The following is a 24,862-nucleotide window of genomic DNA, read 5'->3' on the forward strand; positions in this document are numbered from 1 at the left end:
GAATGAACAATTCTTGCCTTTACAATACACTTACTCCATTTCTGCCCAGCCAACTGCCCTAGCCAATCCATTCCTTTCCACTTCTATGACTACTAATCTTCCTCTGAATTCTGCAAAATGAAACTCCTCTAGGAACCCATTGGATGAGTTATTTTCTATTTTACTCATCCCTTCTAATTTGAAAATCTATTATAACTAATCCTTCCATCTTTGCAAGATATTCATAGCATATACTTTTGTACTTCTTAACTGTTTTTTTTTTTTTTTTTTTTGAGACAGGGTCTCATCTGTCACCCAGGCTGGAGTACAGTGACTAGATCACAGTTCATGGCAGCCTGGAACTCTCAGGCTCAAGTTACAAGTTATCCTCCTACCTCAACTTCCCAAGTAGCTGGGACTGCAGGCATGTGTCACCACACAGGGCTTTTTTTTTTTTTTGGTAAAGACAAGGTTTCAATATGTTGCCCAGGCTGCTCTTGAACTCCTGGGCTCAAGTAATCTGCCTGCCTTGGCTTCCCAAAGTACTGGCATTACGGGCATGAGCCACCATGCTGGCCTTAATGCTATCCCTCATAAATCTTTCATAGTGCTTAAAATTAGATGCTAAATTGTGTAATGCTGATTATTCTTTCATATTGCCCACAGTGTTTTACATATTTTTTAATCTTTGTAACTTATGTTTCCCAGAGGTAGACAGAGATTATTTGTATCCAGATAGATCTGTGTTAGTTATATGGGAGGCAGGTAAAACCAAGCTTCATCTCCATAATCTCTAATATGATTGGTTCCACTCACAGGTGTTCACGTGAGATTAAGAACAGTTTGTCTTTTAATTTATAAGGCCCAATCGTGCCAAGTATAGAGATCAAGAGATAATGGACAGTAAGTATTTGGACATATTCTTAGATATTTCCTAAATTTCTAGGCACCGTGAGCCTAACATGTTCACATCAAACAAGAAATGAAAATAGGAGAGGATTTATAAGTGACTAACTGTGTGTGTACTGTATCTCTGTCAGCTGTATCCTCTTTCCTCTTCATACACGTTACATACTATATGTCAACTTATAGAAACAAGGTAGAAACTTAAGCAGTAGGTCTAGGACTACATGTTACATCATTATCTTATTTAATAAACAACTATCTTACAAGTTATTTTTTTAATCTTAAAGATTAAAATAACCCAAATGAGGTTTAAAAAAAAAAAAGCCCCAAATCATATAGCTAAGTCATGACAGAGCTAGAATTTAACCCAAGTCTAACTTCAGAGTTTGTAGTCAACTACCATGCAGCGTATGACTCAGAAAAAGTCTTCCACTCCTGTATGTTTAAGTGGGGCTATTGAGAGAATATGGTAATGATTAATTTATATAAAATATTTAAAACCGTATAGTATCTTACACATAATACCCAATAATCTGCACTCACTCTCATTACAGTATATTATGACAGGGTTAAAAGGTCAATAAAACATGCTTCCTGCCCTTGACAAATCTAATAGGGTATTGTGGGTAGACTTCTAAAATGGCACTCCAGTGGCTCTAATTCAGTGGCTCTTTGCCCATGAAGATGATGAGATATCACACCCATGACTATATTGCATGCAAAAGGCATTTCTGAATTAGTTGACCTGGAATCACTCCAATTATCTTGAGTATCCTAGAGATTACCTTGGTAGGCATTCTTCATCTAATCACACGAGCTCTTTAAAAGCAAAGCACTTTCTTCAATTGGTAGCAGTTGAAAAAGTCAGAGATTTGAAGCATGAGGAAGGCTTGATGCACTGTTGCTGACTTTGAAGACTGAAAGGGCTACCTGCAAAAGCCAGAGCATAGTTTCTAGGAGCTAAGAGCTAAGAACTAGCCAACAGCTAGTTCTGCAAGCGTAAGAACTGAGCATAAAGTACCTAGCAGGGCATGGCAGGTTGGAGCTGGGTTGTAATGGTTTCTGTAAACTATGGAAGGTGATTTGGACTTTTTATTCTGCTACCATTGGCAGTACATTTTAAAATAACCTTTTAAAACTAACTGAAAATACCTTGACTGAAGAATCTAACACAGTATGTGTATGAGTATGTATTTATGTATGTATGAAATATCTACAGTTTTATACTTTATATACATAAGACACATGTTTTAATATTTGAGATAAGTGGATAATTCCTCTTACTATTCTTCTCTCTCTTAATATAAAACTATAAAATTGATACAATTCAGCGCTTATTAAGATGGCTAAGTTCAACAAAAATGCATCCATTCACAAAAATAATTTTCTTTTGAGTAAACAAAACATAAAAATATTTTGAAACAAAACACCAAAAAGTATTTATTTTCAACAAAACAATTTATTTGATATCTTGAAAACATCTGACATAATTATGTATATACAAGAGCTATTCAATCTACCTCTCCTTTAGTAGTTACATTAAGACATTACCATATGTCTCAAAAGCAAACTGCTACAATTTAAAACAGTTTTCCATGAGCTCTGGAATGGTCTTTCCTAATTATCAAACATGCCAGGATTAGTATTTTCTCCCATACTCAGATAAATAAAAATGTTTGTTAAAATTTCTATAACTTTGTTATTGTTAATTGAATGTAAAGGTAGTTTGTTCCTCTAAGCACATTGATTAGTCGGCCTCTCTCCCTAGATAGAGGGAAGCTTTTTTTTAATGTTAATATTTCTGATCACACTACAGATTTAGAAATAAAATGCTGAAATAACACAACTGAGCAAAGATTGTTCATTTCTCTCCCCCTCCTCTGGGGTCCTCTATGGGAATCAAGTACTGAGGGAGGTACATTAAAATAAGGAGACTCCTTGTGGCTAATACCGACTGAATATCCTAGGTACTTAATTTATTGCAGTGGCTTAAGCTCTTGGGAAATTCTGGATCACTAAACTTCAACTAAATTCTGGATCACTATAACGTTGTATCGATGGATTTTTAAGAGTATACTTTAAGAAGGATTATGTGTAAACATTTTAATAGTGTTAATTACACCACAGCTATTAGAATGTTAGTGTTGTAATAATTGGCACCAGCTACTTGGTATGTCTTTCTCTGATTAAACTGATTCCACCACACTATCTACTTCTATCAGTCTAGTCTAGAGGGAGCACTTAAAGAGAAAAAGTTAGAAATGTCTGCACGAATAACTTCTTTTAACGTATAGAAGTTTCAATCACATGACCTGGGGTTGCTTACCAAATACCTTTGGTACTTTAAAAAATGTATGTCCATGATATAATACTTGTTAATCCAGAAGTTTCACCCATATTTAAAAATGAAAATTATAAGCAAATCCAATTACACAAGCGTGTTGGAAAATAATACACTCTAATATATTTTCAAATGAAGACTTGTCTTTAAAAACTCAAAGGTAACATCTTTCCCAGAGTTAACTAAAAACATCTGTTATCCAGAATAAGCAGATTTCATTCAACTTTAATAGCAATGAAACAGTTGCACCTAAACGTGTAAACATTTAAAAGTAGTAATGCCTTTGAAATATAAGGGCAAAATGTCAACTCTGTATTATTATTTAAGACTAATAGTGAAGACAGCTACTAGAATATTTAAAAAATGGTCATCAAAGTTTAATTACTGTTCAATTATTTACTCTTTAACAAGAAAATGAGTTTTGATAAATCCAGACCACAGAGACAGAGATTTTTCTTGCAGAACATTTCTTGCTCATGGTGCAATGCAGCATTCTGTCTATCTAGTATACAGTAGTTGTACCACATTCGTGGTAACACAGGTGATTACATTCAAATAGCATTTAACGTAAATTGCACCAAACTGCCCTATAATTTCATTTCGGACTGAATTAATTAACTTCTCAGTAGGTGACTGAGGTGCTGAACATAAGCCTAAAGAAATACTTGACTGCTTAACCTACCTTATGTGAGTTGTCTCTAATTCAAGACAGCTTCCATTTTTAATAAATAGCACCAGGTAAAATGCATTTAGTAGGATCCCAAAGGGTAAAGATAAGGCGTTTATAATAAATGGATTTAGTTTTCCACATATATTCACATCCATTTAAAAGGAGTCAGGGGGCACTGCAGACAGTTAAGGAGGATTTAACAAAACTCAGCAAGACTTGGCATGACTGATATTTTTGAAAGACTATTTACCCTAGGAGGTGTGCATTTAGAATTTTAAAAATGCCTTCTTTGCCCTTGCAAGGTATTAAAATAAAAAAGTTACCACCTAGTTGCAATTAAATACTATCTTAATGCTGAATATGAATATGTAAATTATATCCCAGAGCTTGAAATGTAAATGTAATTGTCTAAGACATTATCTTTAGATCATCAGAATTATCATATCATAAAATATCTATTCTATTTCCCCAATTATAATGTTATTATCAAGAGCTGACAGCTTACTCTGTTTCCAGTTTATGGTCTTCATATATCAAGAAACAAATTAAAAGCACAAACAAGGAATGTGAAAGCTCATAAAAAGCTGAAGCAGCTTTCATATTACATGGCATATTTCTTTGTCATAAACTTCTGGTTTAAGAAATGAGAAAACAAACACTTCTTTTGAAACACTCTTTGACACATTGCTTAACTACTTTTAGATTTTTTTTTTTAAACTGTAAAGGAAGGGAGAAAGAAGAGAATGGGGGAAAGAAGGCTTTCCCTTTGGGGATGAGACAGAGAAAGAGAAGATGGGACTAGAGGAAAAGGAAAAAAAAAAAAAAAACACAAAGAAAAAAACCAACTTTGTATTATAATTATACTCTTTTGGGAAGGGGTAAATCAGCATTTCAGGAGCCGAAGACACCAGGCCCATTTCAAAGATTGTAACATACAGTAACCTGGGCCCCCAGAAAGAGACTGAATAATTTGGTGGGGAGAGGGTGGTGGTCCTTGCTCATGCTTTAAAATGGTTCTAGGTAAAAAGGGCTTCAAAGTTCTGCTCTGAGGACACAACTGCTAAGTAGTTTCTATATGATAACTTTCTTTTTCTTGTACAACTTAAATCCTTCCTGCTATTATTTGCATGAGGAAAAATGACAAGAATATAATCTAGAAGTTTTAATACTGTTGTAATAAAGGAAGGCATCAACTAGGAAAAAAAAAAGAATGCTTAGATGCCAGTTTCAGGAACAATTTTGCCTGCAACATTTTCTAGCTCTATAATTCTGTGGCAATGACAGTCACAAATGCTGTCAAAAACAGCAATGAGGTTTAAAAAAGTAACCAAAAAATTCTAACAATATCCTTTAGATTTTTAACGTCACTTAATGAAAAAGCAATCATAACAAATTTATGAGAGCCTTCTAGTTAGAAAAACTAAATCTACTTTTTAAGGTTTCCATACATGTGATGATCTCTGTATGTCATCAAGCAGGCAGATAGTACCTTCCTTCTCGCCAAACATTGTGTCTGTCCTGGTGTTACCAGTCACAAGAAACCTTCTGTTATCATTACTCCCTCCAGATTCAATTCTTACTAGGAGTCCTGGGCAGACACAGAAGTGACCTGGCAGTTACATCATTCTTTGTAAATGAAAAAGACCCTGCTATCTGAAAATAATGAAAGGCTCTGTTTAAATTAATGTGGGTTTTTTTGTTTTTGTTTTTGTTTTTTGTCAAGTGTTCATTTTATTTTGTAATAATGTAGTTCTGATCCAAATAGAGTTCTTGCTAGCTTTAAAAAGATCTCAAGAGATTATACACAGGGCAGCAACTTATTCTTAACTTTTATTTCTTGCAATGATATTTAGGTTTCAGTGTGATTTGAGATTTTTAGTGCTGCTGCTGACACCTTATGGAAACTGTTTTATTTGGAAATTCTGATTCAATTTTTAAAACTGTTCTGCTCTTGTTTACAAAAAGCATTATTATAAAAAATGGATTTTTTTTTTCGTTCCTTATAAGGTATTTTTCTGCTATTTATTCCTCACTTGATTTTATAATCCTGTTTGGGTCACTATGATTAGTTGCTATGGAAATTACCTCCTATGGAAATGACTCCAATGTCACTGCTGTAAGAATATGACTTCTAATGAATAATACCACTATCAGACATCGACCTTACTAGGACAAGGAAATCTAATTAAAATTGTAAAAAAGAATTAACTCTGAAAATTATTTTCCATGGTAGCCAACATTTCTGGTATTTTTTAATCTCCCATCTTCTTTTTAAATAAGAATTAAATGAATTTTAAGGTGTTAATCATCTACTCACTTTCCTAAATTCCAAAGCCACAATGGAAATTAGCAACACACACAGAAAATTGAATGTAAAGAGAATTTCATCTACCATTTCTCTAAACTAATAAGTATTATGCTTCATTTATGAAAGTTAATGTCAACAGGATTTCAGGGCTCATCAAGGAAACAAGTCTGAATAGCACATAACAAATTCCCTTTAAAGATGAAGAATTTAATATTCCAAAATTTATCCCAAGAATTTAAAAGGTCAGCCTATAAACTAGTGAGTTAAACAATAGATGAGAGCCAGTGAACCATTAGATGAGAATTCCAGAATGCGAAGAAGAGAATTTTCTTGGGTGGATTCTATAATTTGTGGTTTGAACAAAACCTTTGAAACATTCCATTAGTATTAAAATTCTCACAATGAGAATTTGGCTCATATTTAACACATTTTAAATTACTAGACAGTCTCTTCCCAAAAGAAATTTTAATGCTTTATTCTGCCTAGGGCTTATTCACTGCCTGGTACTAATTTAGGAATGAATTAACCCTTCCAACAATTAGGACATTGTCTAGAAACTGCCTCTTGCACACTGCTGGAGAAATCACTTACATTCTGAAAATCAGGAGTAAAAAGAAAAAAATCCATATCTTTATTATAAAATGTTTTTCTATAGCTAATAGCGTATTAATTATTGGTATAAATCACTATCATATTTACCTATATAATTACACATTACTCTATTTATAATGCCTCTGTAAGCGTTACAGTGATAGATTTTGTTAAAGGTTTTATCATTAATTGTTTTCTATACTTGTGCCTGCAGCCATGATCTAGGGTTCAGAATGTCTTTGATGGATTTCTGCCTTGGAGCTGGCACTGGCTTGCCTTCAGAATTGGTTTTAGTGTCTGTGTGCTCACCATCACTTAATCTTTTTTTCCTGGCAGGGAGAAGTTTTCGAGGAGCAGCCATTGGTCTCTGTAAGTGATGCATTAGAATTGATAGTTTGGTATCCAAAGGTGAGGTCTGAGATACACTTGTTTTTCCCCAGTTGTCCTTAACCAATTGATCTGTGTTATTCTGTGATTTTAAGCTGAATGGAAGTTTATCAGAAGGGGGAAGGGGAGCTCGTCTCTTTTTCCCTTTTTCTTCATGTAATGGCTCACCTGCAGGAGACAGTACCTTTTTCTGGATGACCATTTGATGGTTACCATCAAAGAGTGTGGCCCAAGGAGGTGGTAAGGATTCTTCATGCTGACCAGTAAGGAACTGCCCATTTGTCTCTTCAATTCTTTTTTGTATTATATCCGTTAAACTTTCAAGTTTCATAGGTGAATCAATGCCTATAATTTTAAGAATACATAAAAAAATTCATAAGCAGTAAGCACTTGATCAGAATAAGTTATTATTTTCCAAACTAGTATGCTATATATAATGGTCAAAGACTATGTAAGGAAAATGTTTCCTTTAAAAATAACCATGCCATCAGAACTAAAAAGATCATGCAATACACTATATATACAACATTTTATATGTAAACACACACATAATACACAGTATATATATAAAACATACACGTAACATACATATAATGTACATAATACATACACATGTATAAATATATTCCTAAAGAAATTAGCAAAATCCAGCTTTCAAAGAAGTGGAATTATATGAGTTTTTAAAAAAATTCTGTAGACTAAGTATTTATGAGACAACATTTCTTGGATTTAAAACCTTATTCTAACTTATAGGTAAGAGATTTCCTTTTTACAAAAGTTAGATATATATTGGAATGCTGAAATTGGATGAGTATTCATTCCTGTAGACCAGCAAAGTCTCTGTTAAAAGCGAAAATGCTTAAAACCAAAAACCCAGGAAGAGAGTAAATCCCTCATACCACTTTGGTAATAAAGGTGCTGATTGAAATTTTCCTTGGGAAAAATAAAAGAACAGAGATAAATATCAAATGACTTACTGTTATTTTAAAAGGTGTGAACCCAAATTTACCATTTTTAACCTAACATTTTAAAGTGAATGTAAGTACAGATACATTAGCGGCAAGTTGGGCAGAATATAGACTGACTTGCACTTGTTCACAGCATTATTCACTTAGGCAACTGCACAAAAATAAACACCTTTCAAGAAACTGAGTATTAGTGAGTCTAGAAATTTAAAATTTTTCAAAGTATTAAACATAACCAATTTTTTTTGGCCAGAGATGAAAACTTCCATTCATTAATATGCATCTAGCAACACTACTTGAAATTTAATAAAATACAGAAAAAAATTACTGAACATGATTACTTTTTAGAATCTGCAAGTGTTTATTTTCAGAATTTTCATCAGCTACTATGCTAATATTTATTTTCAGTGCACCTTTACTCATTTTAAGCCCTTATATTTTTTGTTTGATCTTAAGCATTCAGACTATTAAAGTGTATTCATTATTTTGTATGAATTCATCTATTAAACATGAGTTCCTTAGTCTATAATCAGTTTTTTTTTTCATTCATTTTGATTGTGCCCTGAAAATTTTAGCATTTTAAAGTCAATAGAATAAGCTGCTTGAGTATGGACAATGTTGTTTTTGTTATCCTGCAGCCTAGAAAAGACAAGCCCCACTTACTCATATCATGGTAGACTGAGGTTGCCTCTTTTGTCAAGAACAAAGGTGGTTTCCGTGGTGACATAATCTCAATTTTCATAAGTTCTTCACAACAATGCTTCCACTGGCCTAAGACAGACAGAAAAAAGGTAGACTAGTTTAAAACAGAAATGTAAAGATATATATTTCATTTTTAATAGATAGCAGTATATTTTTGCTTTGAATAAAAATCAGTGAATTTATAAATAAAGCAGTGCCTTAAGGGAGGCTTGCACAAAAACCTAATACTATCCATAATTTCAAAGTCCAGTTCTGAACATAAAAGTAATCTATTTAAAAAATAAAGTTTGGCCAGGTGCAGTGGCTCACGCCTGTCATCCCAGCACTTTGGAAGGTCTAGGTGGGCAGATCACCTAAGGTTAGGAGTTCAAGACCAGCCTGGACAACTAAAAATACAAAAATTAGCCAGGTGTGGTGGCACGTGCCTTTAGTCCCAGCTACTTGGGAGACTGAGGCAGGAGGATTGCTTGAAACCAGAAGGCGGAGGTTGCAGTCAGCCGAGATTGCACCACTGCACTCTAGGCTATTAAATACTATCCTATTTCAGTAAATGGTTAATAACTACTTCAAAATTTCTATTTATTGCAAAAGCTTGTGCAGGTTCTCTTCTTTTAAATATTAAATATTAAGTATTCAAGATGTTGAAAAGTTAAACAATTGACTGAAATATCGTTACCTAGAAGAAAATAGAAAAAAACATAAAGGAGGGAAGATTCTCAAACATGGTTTTAACTATGAAAATTTTGATTAAGAAAGAAAAATTATTTACTTAGCAATTGTCCCTTTAAGATGATTATCGTGCTTTTTCAAAATCATTTAACTCTAGAAAAACACTGTATTTTCATTTAGGTAAAAGGTGTATAAAAACCTATTACTATAAAATTATATCACTCAATAAAATTCTGAGTCAAATTTGTTTTAGGAAGGACACATTAAATAAAGGCGTTTGGAATAAGAAAAAAATACTCTCGAATAAAATGTTTCCACTATTAAGTTAAAATTTAAGTGTGGACATTATTAATTTTTCTTTTAGTTATGCTTCACACTAATTTAATCTTAAATTTTGTAGATTTCTCCTGAGTGATGTCCAAAAATTTAATCTTTTCATACTTATTGTGTACCTGCATGCTGGATAGCAACTATGCTAGTTCCTATGTGACTATAGATTAATTTTGTAAGAGTAAGTTACTGAGATTCACCTTCTTATAGCCTACGTTATACTGATAGAAAAGTAAATATAATACACCTAGGTCAAATATTCATATTCAGTATCTAACCTGGTTATTTTCTATGACTTAAAAACTAAGGACACTTCATGTTTAGTAAAATTACTCATTTTTGTTGTTTGTAGTTGAATATACTACTATAGTAATATATGCATAAATTTAAAATCCATCACCACTACTTAAGAAACATAAAAAAGCCTTTCAGAATGTTTTATTATGATGCTAAGCACAGAATATGGTAAAAATTTCAAAATAAGCCGCATAGTAACTGATAAAGGGAATAAATTCTTGAGTACAACGCTTCAAAGGCTGATCTCTAGAAAGCACATCTAGTAGGATCTGAGATCTGATAACTTACTCCTCCCCGCACTTCCTTTTGTAGATAAATATATAAAAGCCAGTTTTTTTCTTCTTGGGGGGCAGGAAAAAAAAAAGCCTTATCTAATGGAAAAATAATTAAAGACTTTAAACTGGCGCACATTTCTGTCACATCTTAGATAAGTTATTATGAAATACAGTATTTTCTCTATATTGGTAAATAAAAGCATTTCATTGTTAAACTAGTAGCAGAATACTAGTTACAATGAAAACTGGAATATAATGCCACATTATTTCATGTGTTACTAAAAACAGAGGTACAAACGCGTTCGTGGGTTAAGACTACAATTGAGACATTTATTTTGCCAGCAAATAAATCTCTATGCATAGTTATATATGATAGCCAATATGCTAACATGAAAATAAGGGCCCAATATGAAACATTAAATGAGTATGTTTTGTTCACATAACAATTTATATTATTAGTTTCCTAAAATACTATTTATTAGTGTTCCCAGTCAAAATAATTTTTTATGCTAAGTTCCTAATGTAACTCAATATTTATATTGTTAAATATTGAAATAAATGAAATGTTCCAGATCCGTCTTTTCTGTATCTTTGACCTAGCATTCTTTACTCTGCTCCTACTGACCATCCAGAACACGTGTCACTCCGCTTTTACAGGTTTAACTCAAAAGATTAACAGTAGCTATTACATCCCTCTTGCCCACCAACATCCACCTGAGGCCATTCTCCCCTCGGCTAAACAGATCTACTTCCATAACTGTTTCCTCCTGAGTTCTAATTATCTAACCCTCCTGGTTTTCTATTCTTAAATAGGGCAAAATAATTCAAATTTGCTCTCAATATTAAATTTCTCTTTCTTTATTCTGCCCTGAATATCTATCCTGTACTTTGCACTACGTACCATACTTCAACCAGGATCACAGGAGGTTGCCCCTGTCACTAGAAGAGTTAAAATTTTAAAGTGTAAGTCAATTTTTTAGTATGGTATAAATACCTCTATCTTTGCTTCATATATCCATAAACAATGAATTCTGAATTTTGAACTATAAATGTTAATAGAATGTGTACTTCAAAAATTACATAGGTTGGCCGTTTTCATGCCAAAAAAGCATTGAATACCAAAGAAGAAACCAGACCTGAGAACCCAGTTGTCATCACTTCCTTATTATGTTGACAGTAGAAAAATGTCATGAGATTCTTATCCCTCCAACTCCCCATTTTAGCATGATAAATTATTTCACATAATCTAAAGAATGAAAGCATGAGATCATCTAATAGCAGTTGATATGCAGACTAGAAGATTCTGGTATTATCAAGCTCATATCTCTCCTCTTGTTTTTATGCACATAAAAATTATAAAATACCAGAATCATTCTAAAAATAAGTCATTTATAAGACAGACTCTCTAAGACAGAGCATTTTAAAAAATGGTTACAATTTTAGCTATGATCAGCAAAAGAAAGGACATTGTTGTCTTTTAAGTTATACACTTGAGATCTGCTGAAATTTTTAGTTTTAGAAGAGTCTTGCTCTGCCACCCAGGCTGGAGTGTAGTGGTGAGATCTGTTTACTGCAACCTCTGCCTCCCGGCTTCAAGCGAGTCTCCTGCCTCAGCCTCCCAAGTGGCTGGGACTACAGGTGCATGCCACCATGCCCAGCTAATTTTTGTATTTTTAGTAGAGATAGGGTTTCACCATGTTGGTCAGGCTGGTCTTGAACTCCTGACCTCGGGTGATCCATCTGCCTCAGCCTCTCAGAGTGCTGGGATTATGAGCATGAGCCACCATGCCTGGCATGAAAACTTTAGTTAAATAAATGTGGTACATGCTGATAAATTCAGAAATGAATATCTGAATATTTACTGAGTGTCTAGGGATGGTACATAAGGAAAACAAATCCTAAACAATCCAAGAAGGCCATGGAGGAAATCCTTTCTAGTTCAATGCTGTGAACCAGAAACCTTTTCAGGCCTACGTTTTCTCATCTTTAAAGCAAAGAGAAATAATCTGTACTTCATAGAGTGTTATGAGGATGAACGAAATAAGCTGGTATATGGGAAATAATCCATAAATGTAGACCCCTTTCTTGCCTCTTTCCCAACTTCTAAATTGAGGGCTGCAGGTATTAACTTTTTTTCATAGTGTTCCAGGAAACAGAGTTCTTAAAATGTCCCTAGGGTTATTTCTATGAGTTGCAGAAATCATTTCAATTTCTGGAAATGTCTCAGTTTTCCACTGAAAAGCATTCAACTGACGAAATACTGGTAGCATCCATCAGTAGACTTTGTTTGATCAGAAACAGCAATCAACATTCTACAATTTCAATATAAAATTGTAGATAATAAATATGCTGTTAGACTTATTGTCAGTAAACACAAAGAACTGCTATGATTTCATTATTTTCCTGTTGATAAAATTATTCCTTGAGAAATGTTAGAACCTCACATATTTTACACACAATAGCCCTATTACATTACCATCCCACAGTTTTTGTAATCCATGTCATTGGACTATATTATTGAGATGAGAAAAGCATATGTGTGTGATTTAAAACAAAAACAAAAACCTCTCTGGATGTTGTCCAAGAAGATAACAAATCTGGAGTTAAGGGAAGGCTACAAAAGTGAGACTCCTGAATGTTTCAATATTTTAGAATCATCATTATCCTGGAAAAGTTTTTTGTTCCTCAAATGGCTTTTTTTTTTTTTTTTTTTTTTTTTGAGATGAAGTGTTGCTCTGTCACCAGGCTGGAGTGCAGTGGCACAATCTCAGCCTACTGCAACCTCTGACTCCCTGGTTCAAGCAATTCCCCTGCCTCAGCCTCTCAAGTAGCTGGGATTACAGGCATGTACCTCCACGCCCAGCTAATTTTTCTATTTTTAGTAGAGATGGGGTTTCACCATGTCGGCCAGGAAGGTCTTGATCTTCTGACCTCATGATCCACCATGCCTGGCCTCAAATGGCTTCTTATCTGTTGGATCAAACACATTGCCTTCAACAGTTAAATCCTAACATTTTGAGAGAATATGGTCTGGTCGTTTTAGTGACAAAAGGAACTTGAAAAAGTAGGAAGTAGAGATGGTAGAATCCAAACGTATACTACACAACAGTCCGTCAGCCACTGGAAAGAGTCTGAGAGAAACATCAGTGCATTGATGATATACTACAACTTTTACAAGAACATAAAAAATTCTTGCTACAAATTATAAGATTATAATTTTAAGATTGCTGTGCATATCCTTTCAGGGTACATGAATATACAACTACAAAATCCAAGTATCTATTTACTAAGATCAAAGAAATGCTGCCAGAAGGCTTCCATCCACTTCTGAAGATCTTCTCTATTGTCAACTGCAAAAATCTGAGTTATAGCTTGTCCAGGAACAGGATTGATGACAGAGAAATTATGGATTCTTTTATTGGCATCCTTATCCATTGCCCGGATTCTGGTTTCCTAAAAATTAAGAAAAAAATTAGGGTTTGCATCAGAAAATTTCTGTAATGGTCAAAAAAATGTTTCACTGCTTAGCTACCATATTTATATCTGATATAACCGTAATCTTATTACTGATCATTTGAAATTTAAAACATCTAATTTTATCCCAGCACTTTGGGAGGCCGAGGCAGGTGGATCACGAGGTCAAGAGATCGAGACCATCCTGGTCAACATGGTGAAACCCTGTCTCTACTAAAAATACAAAAATTAGCTGGGCATGGTGGCGCGTGCCTGTAATCCCAGCTACTCAGGAGGCTGAGGCAGGAGAATTGCCTGAACCCAGGAGGCGGAGGTTGCGGTGAGCCGAGATCGCGCCATTGCACTCCAGCCTGGGTAACAAGAGAGAAACTCCGTCTCAAAAAAAAATAAAAATAAAACATCTAATTTTGAGAACTTTTTATTTTCAAACTCCAATCTAGAAGGTTTTTAAAAAAGAATGCTTTATATTAAAAAACTGAATGTTTTTAAGTATGCTATATATAGCACTTATGCTAAATTATGAGATTAAAACATAACCCGTTTTGATCTAAGTAGAAGTTTGCTTTTATATACATCTTAAAATTTCCAATAAAACAAGTACAGCATGTCATAACTGTAATGTGGATTATATGTTAACTATATTTCAAACTAATAAAACAGAATCAGTAAAGTATGTTTCTTATTCTAATATTCATGCATATCTAGTGCTATCAGTTAAAGCAGTAAAACCATAACTTACAGTGTTTACTACAGCAAAACAGTTTTCTTCATTAACATTTATTTTGTATATAACATTCATTTACAAAGTTCATAGCTAGAGATCAATAAAGTAATACAATCCTTATAATGATAAAATTATTTTTAAAGTGTGAGGTGAAACACTACAACAAAGGCAGTGGTTTCATTCACACTGACAGTCTAAACCTTTTTTCTGAGTGATACCAGGTATGCTATTGTGATGACACTTACTGATTATATACTTAGAAGATTCTGTGACGTATATTCCCAAGTCACACACAGACACAGCTATGCCTCATAGTAAGCTAGCGACTACATGTGGTTTTGACCAAAGAATAATGGGGCATAAAGTCTGTACTAGAACTATTACACAAAGATAGAGATTTGATGCCTACAGAATGATTTGTTTACACTATTCTAGGGAAGTGCTGTCCGGTATAAATACAATGTGAGCCACATATGTAACAGAAAATTTTCTAAAAACCACACTAAAAAGAAACTGCTGAAATTAATTTAAAAATGTATTTCATGTAACTCAGCTTGTCCAGGAACATATCCCAAATATATTAAAGGGTTTCATACTGAGCCTTCAAAATCCAGTTTGTATTTTACCCTTACAGCACATCTTAATCTGGACCCGCCACATTGTTAAGTGTCTAACAGTCACTACAGGATAGTGGCTACTGCACTGTACATAGTGGTTCAAGGGAATCATGGTTAAGCCTACTGTAATGTGTTACAAGAATATTCTGGCTGGTAGTATTAAAAGCTGATTAAGAAAAGAAAGAAATTCTTCACTGAGTAAAGGGTGAAGAGACTATATAGTCACACACCAAAACCTATATATACATACTGTGGATATTATGTAGTTATTACAGAAGTAGCAGGGTTAGGAATAAAAGCTATCCATTCCCTGAAAAATGGATAAATACAGGCAGATGAACACCATAAATATTATAAAAGGAATTCTTTTCTGAAGGAATAAATTCTTATTCAAAACCACAGGGGAAAAATGTATGTTGTATAAAGTAGCAATGTAACTTTGAACCTTTAGAGTATCACAAAATAGAATGATTGTTAACCATCTTAGAAATAGTCTATCCTGCCACTGTAGAAATCTAGGAATGTGCCTTTAGAGGACTGTAATGGGACTACCCAGTATCTTCATTTTATCGTAATAGAGTCTTTTTACACTTCTATGTCTTGGTAATAAACTTTGTGAATTAACTCTTTTAAGTAATTATTTGTATTATGTAACAAATGCTGCCCTAAATGGTATCCTTGGAGCTCAGGGATGCACCTAATCATCCACAGTAAATATAAAGCTTATTATCACTAGCAGAGAATGACTGAAACTCTAGGAAGAATCTTTGATATGCTACTCTATTAAACTAAGCAAAGGTTAAATCATAGTGGGGAAAAAACCCTCTATTGTTAATATTACAAAATAAGGCCGGGCGCGGTGGCTCAAGCCTGTAATCCCAGCACTTTGGGAGGCCAAGGTGGGTGGATCACAAGGTCGAGAGATCGAGACCATCCCGGTCAACATAGTGAAACCCCATCTCTACTAAAAATACAAAAAATTAGCTGGGCATGGTGGTGCGTGCCTGTAATCCCAGCTACTCAAGAGGCTGAGGCAGGAGAATTGCCTGAACCCAGGAGGCGGAGGTTGCGGTGAGCCAAGATCGTGCCATTGCACTCCAGCCTGGGTAACAAGAGTGAAACTCTGTCTCAAAAAAAAAAATTAAAAAAAATATTACAAAATAAAATAAAAAGCATTCTTGTTACTGAAATTGTGCTTCTCTCTACCAATTCCATTTTAATAAACATTTCTGACTACTTTATGGATTCAATTTTTAAATAAGAGAAATTTGATTTTTATAGATGAATTTGGGTATTTTTACCAAGGTATCATTTCAAATGAAACCACTACACAGAAAATCTGATGAACTGAATCATTTACATCCTTCTAAGAGAATATAGTACAAAAATATATAAATACTACTGTATATACTCCACTGATTCTGGTAGCCATAAATACCACTACGTTTTTTAAAAATAAGAGGTTTTTTAAAAGGTGCAAATTAAATACAGAATTTGAATTAACTTCTATATGTTATCATCCAAAAAAATTTAACAGAAAACTTTTTTTTTTTTTTTGAGATGGAGTTTCGATCGTTACCCAGGCTGGAGTGCAATGGCGCAATCTCAGCTCACCGCAACCTCCGCCTCCTGGGTTCAGGCAATTCTCCTGCCTCAGCCTCCTGAGTAGCTGGGATTACAGGCACGCGCCACCACGCCCAGCTAATTTTTTGTATTTTTAGTAGAGACGGGGTTTCACCATGTTGACCAGGATGGTCTCGATCTCTTGACCTCGTGATCCACCCGCCTCGGCCTCCCAAAGTGCTGGGATTACAGACTTGAGCCACCGCGCCCGGCCGACAGAAAACTTTTAACCACAAAATTGCGTGTAAAAGAAAAGGTGATTAGCACAAGCAAAGTTTCTCAGAGTGTCAGAAAGTTCATGCAAGCTGTTTTTCAGTGTGGGAAAATATCAAAAATGTGCTCAGGTCTTCAATTCTCAATAAAGGAAGTGATTAGAAAACACTAAGGTGAATTTCAGGACTGTTATCATTATGGGCTTCTGTGTTTATATAAGGGAAGTACCTCCTCTTAGGGTATCAAAACAAGGAACCTGGTAATTCTCTGCCTCCCCCCTCCTACTATGTCTGCCAACTAAAATATTGCCTTACTCAGTAAACACTAAAAATTATTTTAAAATATAAACAATTGAAATAGGAAAATAAGAACTCAAATAATGATTTAAAAGTTTTGTATTGACAGATGCAGATCCTAAAAATAATCTCCAATCCAACTCTTTGTGAGGAAACATGTTCTGTGAGAAGTATTCTATTAAGCCCAGCATTTCCGGTTTTGTTTTTGCTAATCTCAAAACTTTAATTGCTCTAAGAGGTTTTATAGTTAACTTTTCATGATATGTAAATAGATTTGAGATTATTCACTGTGAAATGTTAATCTGTAGCTGGCTTTGCTTTTTGTCAATCTGCAATTTTTCACTGCATGAGATGGTGGTGTTACCTAGAGAATGCCAAGTGAAATCAATAAAAATATAATCTGGGAAGTCAATTTTGTAATGAAACAAACTCTAAAGTCACAGGAAAGGTTTTTAAAAATTATTGTTTTGAATTAAAATTGTACTTCTTCCTCTTCATTTCCATGTAAATGAAAAATTACTAGATCAGGACTAGATTTATAAATTATTTATGTTACTTTTCTATATGACCTTAAAAAATACACCCAGACTATGGTCTCTATGTGCTCTTTCCTACAAAAAAGAATCATAGCTTTTTGGAGAAATGGCTGACTCTCAGCTTGGGCCACAAAATGTGTAAGATTATTCTGGAACATCTTGTCCTATCAGAAATCTAAGATCCTAGGGTTATGCCAAAAGGACTCAACGGTCAACTAGAAGAGGCTTCTACTAGTCAAACGTCGGACCATTAGAACATTGATTAGAATAGCAACAGCAATAAACAGATACATGACACGTCTTTAAATCCAAAAATTCATAATGATATTTAAAAACTAACTCATTGGTCTCCTGTGAAAGATGGTAGGAAACGATCTTATCGTTTTGGTAATTGACATATAAATAGAAAAAAAAAAAGCACTTATTCCTCTCTTCCCTATAAGAATTGTACTTCAGGCTAACCAAATAGCTGAAGTAGAGGGATTCCAGCTATAAAAAATGTAAAAATACTACCGATTTACAAACTTTAATAAAATAAAGGATCTAAACAATGCTCATCAATGGTTGTTGAGTGGATGAACTAGATACATGACATGCTTCTTGATGAAAGTATATGACCCTTCCTAAAATGTATTCTTACTAACCAACCAACAAACCTGAATATGATCCAAAAATATAAGAAAAAAGGCAGGCTGGACATGGTGGCTCATGTCTGTAATCCCAGCACTTTGGGAAGCCAAGGAGGGCAGATCACCTGAGGTTGGGAGTTTGAGACCAGCCTGACCAACATGGAGAAACCCCGTCTCTACTAAAAATACAAAATTAGCTGGGCTTGGTGGCGCATGCCTGTAATCCCAGCTACTTGGGAGGCTGAGGTTCGAGAATCACTTGAACCCGGGAGGTGGAGGTTGCAGTGAGCAGAGATTGCGCCGAGACTGTGCCATTGAATTCTAGCCTGGGCAACAAGAGTGATATGTCTCAAAAATAAAAAAAAATAAAAAAAGAAAAAAGAAAGAAGAAAAAAAGAAAAAAGGCAACCCAGGGATGCAACTAGAAAAATCCAGACTATGAAAAAAGACCAATTTCTTCAGTAAATAAATTGTGTATGAGTGGGTGTGTTTGTGTGTGTGTGTGTGTGTGTGTGTGTGTGTGTGTGTGAGAGAGAGAGAGAGAGAGAGAAAGAGAGAGAGAGAGAGAGAGAGAAATTGGGGAGTCTGAGGTGTGAGTATAAGCCAAAATACTATTATTACTATTAAACTCTTGAGTTCAGGGGTACAAGTGCAGGTTTGTTGCATAGGTAAACTTGTGTCATAGGGGTCTGTTTGTAAAGATTATTTAATCACCCAAATATTAAGCCCAGTAGTACTCATTAGTTATTTTTCCTGATCTTCTCTCTCCTCCTACCCTCCACTCTCCAACAGGCCTCAGAGTGTGTCAGTCCCCTCCATGTCCATATGGTCTCATCATTTAGCTCCCACTTTTAAGTAAGAACATGTGGTATTTGGTTTTCTGTTCCTGTGTTAGTTTGCTAAGGAGAATGGCCTCCAGCTCCATCTATGTCCCTGAAAAGGACATGATCTAGTTCATTTTTGTAGCTGCAGAGTATTGCATAGTGTCTGTGTGCCACATTTTCTTTATCCAGTCACCGTTGATGGGCATTTAGGTTGATTCCATGTCTTTGCTATTGTGAATAGTGCTGCAATGAAAATATGCATGCATGTGTCTTTATAATAGAATGATTTTATATTCCTTTGGGTATACACCCAGTAATGGGATTGCTGGGTTGAATGGTATTTCTGTCTTTAGGTCTTTGGGGAATCGACACACTGTCTTTCAAAATGGCTAAAACAACTTACACTTCCACCAACAATGTCAAGTCTCTTCTAAAGAGACTTGAAAGACCTAATCAATCAACCATAATATGTGGCCCTTATCTGGATCCTAATTCAAAAAATTGTTACAAAAATTGAGACTGGGGATTTTTAAAACTGCCTGGATTTTTGATGAAATATTAACTACATACAACTATATCTACATATGACCACTTATATATAAAACCATAAATTTTCTTAAGTGTGACAATGGGAATATTTACAAGTAAAATGATATGGTCTTTAGGATTTGATTCAAAATATATCTAATGTGGGGGCAATGTGTGAGAGTACAAATGGGTTCATTTATACTATACTATGTATAAATTACCTTAAATTTTTTCTGAAGAAAACAATTAAAAAATACAAACATAAAAACCAGTCAGTGTATTAATACCTCTTTGTCTATAATGCAGATAATATTTCACACCTTCCTTACAAACATGCTGTAAAAGTAAATGAGTTCTTTGAAAACTCATTTTTGTTTTCAAAATGAGACAAATGTTGATGCTAAAAACAAGCCTTAGACTTTATATATACTCTAGTGACAAAAAGGATACTTTTATATATATGACAAGGAACGCTTGAAATATGTAATGCATAGTCGCTATGAGTTAAACCAACCATGAGGTATGATTAGTATCAGTTTAATAAAATTATTTTAAATTTAATTAAATCAGATGTAAACTCCTATTAGGAAAATGTTTGGAAAATTATTTTGGCTATATTTTAAAAATCTGAAGAGTTGATAAGATTAGATATTAAGAAAACTAACATAATTGGATTAAAATCACATGTGCTTCATAATAATTTTGCTTTCTAGGGTCTATGATAAATATAAAAGTATTTTCAAAACAACTTAACCTAGGTCTACTACACTAAGTAGTGTCATTGACTTATTTAGTACAGATTTTATTAAAATGAATGATGTATGTATGTAATATTTAAAACAAGAAAAGACTTGATCTCAAAGACTCACACTCTTTTGTAACCATCCCACTCCCCACACTATTGACAATGGATAAAGCTTTGATTAACAAAATGCTTTCTATAACGTGTAGAATATTTAGTTAAGTACCTGTTATTGAGAACGTCTTGCTCAATAACATTCATGGTGAAGTTTTTTGAATTTGAAGCAATCACTTTGAAGTAAAACACCCTTTCAAATTTGGATTGAAAATGGGAGGGGAATAGTTTTTAGGCTTTTCTTCCCTTAATGTGACTATTTCCACAGCTCCCTATGAAAATTAATGAACCAACTTAGCCTTACAGAAAATGCCATTTAGAAGGACAAAGATTATAGCTTGAGAACAGAGCCTGTGATCTAAATAACACAACTATTATTTATATACCTTAGCAACTGTGAAATTTAGGTTTTCAAATAATTTTAAAAGTAGCATTAAGAAAAATTATTTTCTAAATCATTAGAAAAGAAAAAGATGATCAAAAGACAAAAAACTGATTTGTATTTAATGTTTAACATTATGAAGTTTAAAGATCTTAGAGATCCACCATTAGAAATCTACTAAAAACTAAAAGAGAAACACCATTCTTAAACATTTTATTTGGTCTTTACCTGCTGCATCAGAAAATACCAAACTGGCATTTATCAAAGATCCTTTGTTTATTTAAGAATACACTGTTAAAGACCACCCTAGACAACATGGTGAAACTCCGTTTCTACTAAAAATACAAAAATTAGCTAGACGTGGTGGTAGGTGCCTGTGATCCCAGCTACTTGGGAGGCTCAGGAAGGAGAATGGCTTGAACCTGGGAGGCAGAGGTTGCAGTGAGCCAAGATCACACCACTGTACTCCAGCCTGGGCAACAGAGCAAGACTCCGTCTCAAAAATAAATTAATTTTTAAAAAGTCAAAAAAGAATACACTAATAAGCTGGGTCTGGTGGCTAACACCTGTAATCCCAGCACTTTGGGAGGCTGAGGCAGGCAGATTACTTGAGCCCAGGAGTTTCAGACCAGCCTGGATAACATGGTGAAACCCTGTTTCTACTATAAGTACAAAACTTAGGCGGGTGTGGTGGCATGGACCTGCAGTCCCAGCTACTCAGGAGAATCGCTTGTGTCCAGGAGGTAGAGGCTGCAGTGAGCTGTGATGGCACCACTGTTCCAGCCTGGGTGACAGGGCCAGACCCTGTCTCAAACAAACAAAAAAACAAAAAGAAAACACTAATAGTATTTCTCTCTTACAAATCTGCAAGGTAAGAAGAACAATCAAAACATCTACCTTTGATTTAAAAACCAAGTAAAACACTGAATAGATATAAACCTATGAATTTATCACTATATGCGACAGTGAAAGTAGGGCAGGGAGGAAGATAACACTCATCTGCTACCCCTGGAGGAGGTAATATCAACTCCAATATATATTACCAATACCAATGCAATACCAATACATAACATCAACTTCCTATTCTGAAAATTGGCAATTAAGATATTAAGTATTTATCCTGCCTTTTCACAAGAGACTATAATTCATCCCTAGTTGATAAGAAAAACTTCTTTACAAAAAGAATGCCAAAAGGAAGGGCATGCACAGAAGAAAAGAAGTATGAGAAATTCGCCCAAAATCTCCTGTGTAATAACTGATTTAGGCAAAGACAATCACAGGTGCCTAAAACCATTATGTGAAAGACTGTTAGAAAACAAAGACCATCACACAGTGCCAAAGTGTCTCCTCACTGACTACTTGCTAATCGTAAAGAGAAAAAGATTGCTTTATGTTGGAGACAGGACATCACCAGTAGTTACGACAACCTGACTTCATGAGCCTCCCAACCGGAGTCTCTATAAAGTACTTGTCTGTCATCAACCATAAAATATTCTAATAAAAACGTTTTACATAAACACAATCAAGCCTCTAGACCTCATTTACAATTTAGAAGAATTACAGAGGATGCATAATCCCTGAATAATCTTGGACTGAAGACCCAATCTAAAAGGCCATTTTGGGAAAACAGGGAAATCTGAATACGGACTGAATATTAGATGACATAAGAAAAGTATTTTCTTAGCTGTGATAATGGTAGTGAACATCCCTATTTTTATTAATAAGAGTTACATGTTGAAGTATTCATGAATGAAGTATCATAATATCAAAGTCTTATGTTCAAATGGGTCATCAAAAAATATAGATTTAAGCAAAGAGATAATAAAAGCATGGCAAAATGTTAACTGCTAAATCTAGGTAATACATATATGGGCCATCAGTTTAGTTTTTTTTTTCCAACTTTTCTGTACGTTTGAATCATTTTGTAAGTTGACAAAAATTACTTTAAAAGGAAAAATAATTATGTAACAGTCATGTTTTAAGAAGTAAGAAAAATATTTCTTGACTACGATAGTACTTGATATATTTGAATAAGGAGATTAGTGACATTTGTGATATTCACTATTAAGTGGGAAGTTTTCAGGTAAATGGAAAACTTCAAAGGAAGCCTGAGGTAGAAGAAAGAACTACAAAGAGAAAAGCTTCTATGGAGAAAAACACAGGAAATCAACACTGGAGAAAATGAAGACAGCAATATTGCAAAGTCGGAAAACAAAAGACTTTGTCATCAATTTCGTCTTTGAGATTAACAATTATATTCATCTTATGGAATAATAATAAATGGATCTTTCCAACCTTAAGTCTTAGTTCATGTTCTAATTTTAAAGCGCTCTTCTGTACTTTAGACAGAAGTCAGGTTCAATGGAAGAGATAATTAAGTCATCAGTCCTCAAGGTCAAATGTAGCTCACATTGTCTCCAAGTACAAAACTAAATCTATACAAATTACTACATTAATAATTTTCCTGTGATATGTAATGGCTAATTGTGGAACAACTATTGGAATTTTTAAGTCTTCTGATTTCGGTCATCTTAACAATGGCACTGATTAACTACAAAATCTCATTAGTCACCTGGCTATCAGCCTTTATTACCACAAGGAAAAGTAAATCAATTAAAAAAAGTCAATTCAGTCAGACTATATAAACATTGTCACCACTTTTCTGGAATTAGACCCTTGTCATCAGACAAAAAATAACTGACACACTGACTACAATAACAGAGTTTTATTATAAATGTTCTCTTAAATTTAAATCCTAAGTTTCCACACATATGCCTGAGCCATCACCTATAAGCCTACTGTGGCTTCATGCTCAGAACCTCATTTTATAGCTACTTTTAAACTTTCAAAATTGATTTACAGTGATACAAAAAGAGGAAAAAAGTCTAATTTTGCCTTCCAAATCTAGTCTAGAAGTACACCTATGAGGAAAACGCAAAAACAGTTAATAAATTTTTAACTATTTTTTCCTACCCATTAGGAAAAAGGTGAGCCATATAATTTTCCTTACTAGTTTGGAAAGTTCTATCTGATCTCTGAGTCTATTTCTTCACTTGCAAAACAAATGATATACCTGTTAAACAGGGCTACCACACCTGCTTTGCCTACCTTAAAGGGCTGCAATAAGGTGAGTTAAATTCCTTCAAGACTCTTCAAATAAAACAAATGACTTAGAAAATATCATTTGCTTAGATTACATCTTAATTTATTTTATGACTCTGAATATTCTATGGTACAACAAACAAGGAAACAATTAGTAGGATTTCATTTTTACTCCTTAGCTATTGTAAAAACCAAATTAGACATAATCATATACATAGAACTTTTACCACAATTATTGAAGCTGAAACTAGTGAAATAATTAGTTACATATAGATTTGGAGAAATTCTAAGAAGAACATTTTTAAAATTTTCTTGGACTTTAAAAAATGCCAATGTAATGAAAGACATAAATAAATAAGGGCAGGAGGTGAAGGGCATAATTTAGATGAAAAGAATTAAATGAAATGCTGATCAGATGCAGTACATGATCCTTGATGAGGTCCTGGATCAAACAATAAAAATTAGAAAAATATTTTAGGGAAAATTAGAGCAGTTTGTTCTGTATGTTAGATAATATTTTATCAACAATAAACTTTTAGTGTGACAGTAATATGGTGATGAAAAAATGTCCTTGGTTTTAAGAGAAACACGCTAACATATCCAAAAAAGAAATGTTATGTTGTTTGCAACTGATTTTA

General features: G+C 34.1%; 1 protein-coding gene across 10 annotated transcripts in view; it reads right to left on the reverse strand.

The window, feature by feature from the left end:
- RTKN2 (rhotekin 2) overlaps positions 1-24,862 on the reverse strand; it is a 158,221-nt gene that overhangs the window by 78,745 nt on the left and 54,614 nt on the right. For 3 of the 10 annotated variants that reach the window (XR_012512821.1, XM_074382284.1, XM_010339324.3), the window contains exons 10-12: positions 13,708-13,873; positions 8,811-8,918; positions 7,367-7,527 (exon numbers count right to left, since the gene is read on the reverse strand). Coding sequence is in view for 9 of the 10 variants with exons in the window: in XM_074382284.1 (XP_074238385.1) it covers positions 7,367-7,527; positions 8,811-8,918; positions 13,708-13,873 (435 nt within the window). In the remaining variant the exon portion in view is untranslated. Of the gene's footprint in view, positions 1-234; positions 1,816-2,324; positions 7,528-8,810; positions 8,919-13,707; positions 13,874-24,862 lie in introns of those variants that run through there. The other 7 variants (XM_074382287.1, XM_074382286.1, XM_010339323.3 and 4 more) reach the window with 3 other exon arrangements.

Source organism: Saimiri boliviensis, chromosome 12 (genome assembly GCF_048565385.1).
Source record: "Saimiri boliviensis isolate mSaiBol1 chromosome 12, mSaiBol1.pri, whole genome shotgun sequence".
In the NCBI taxonomy this organism is placed as follows: domain Eukaryota; kingdom Metazoa; phylum Chordata; class Mammalia; order Primates; family Cebidae; genus Saimiri; species Saimiri boliviensis.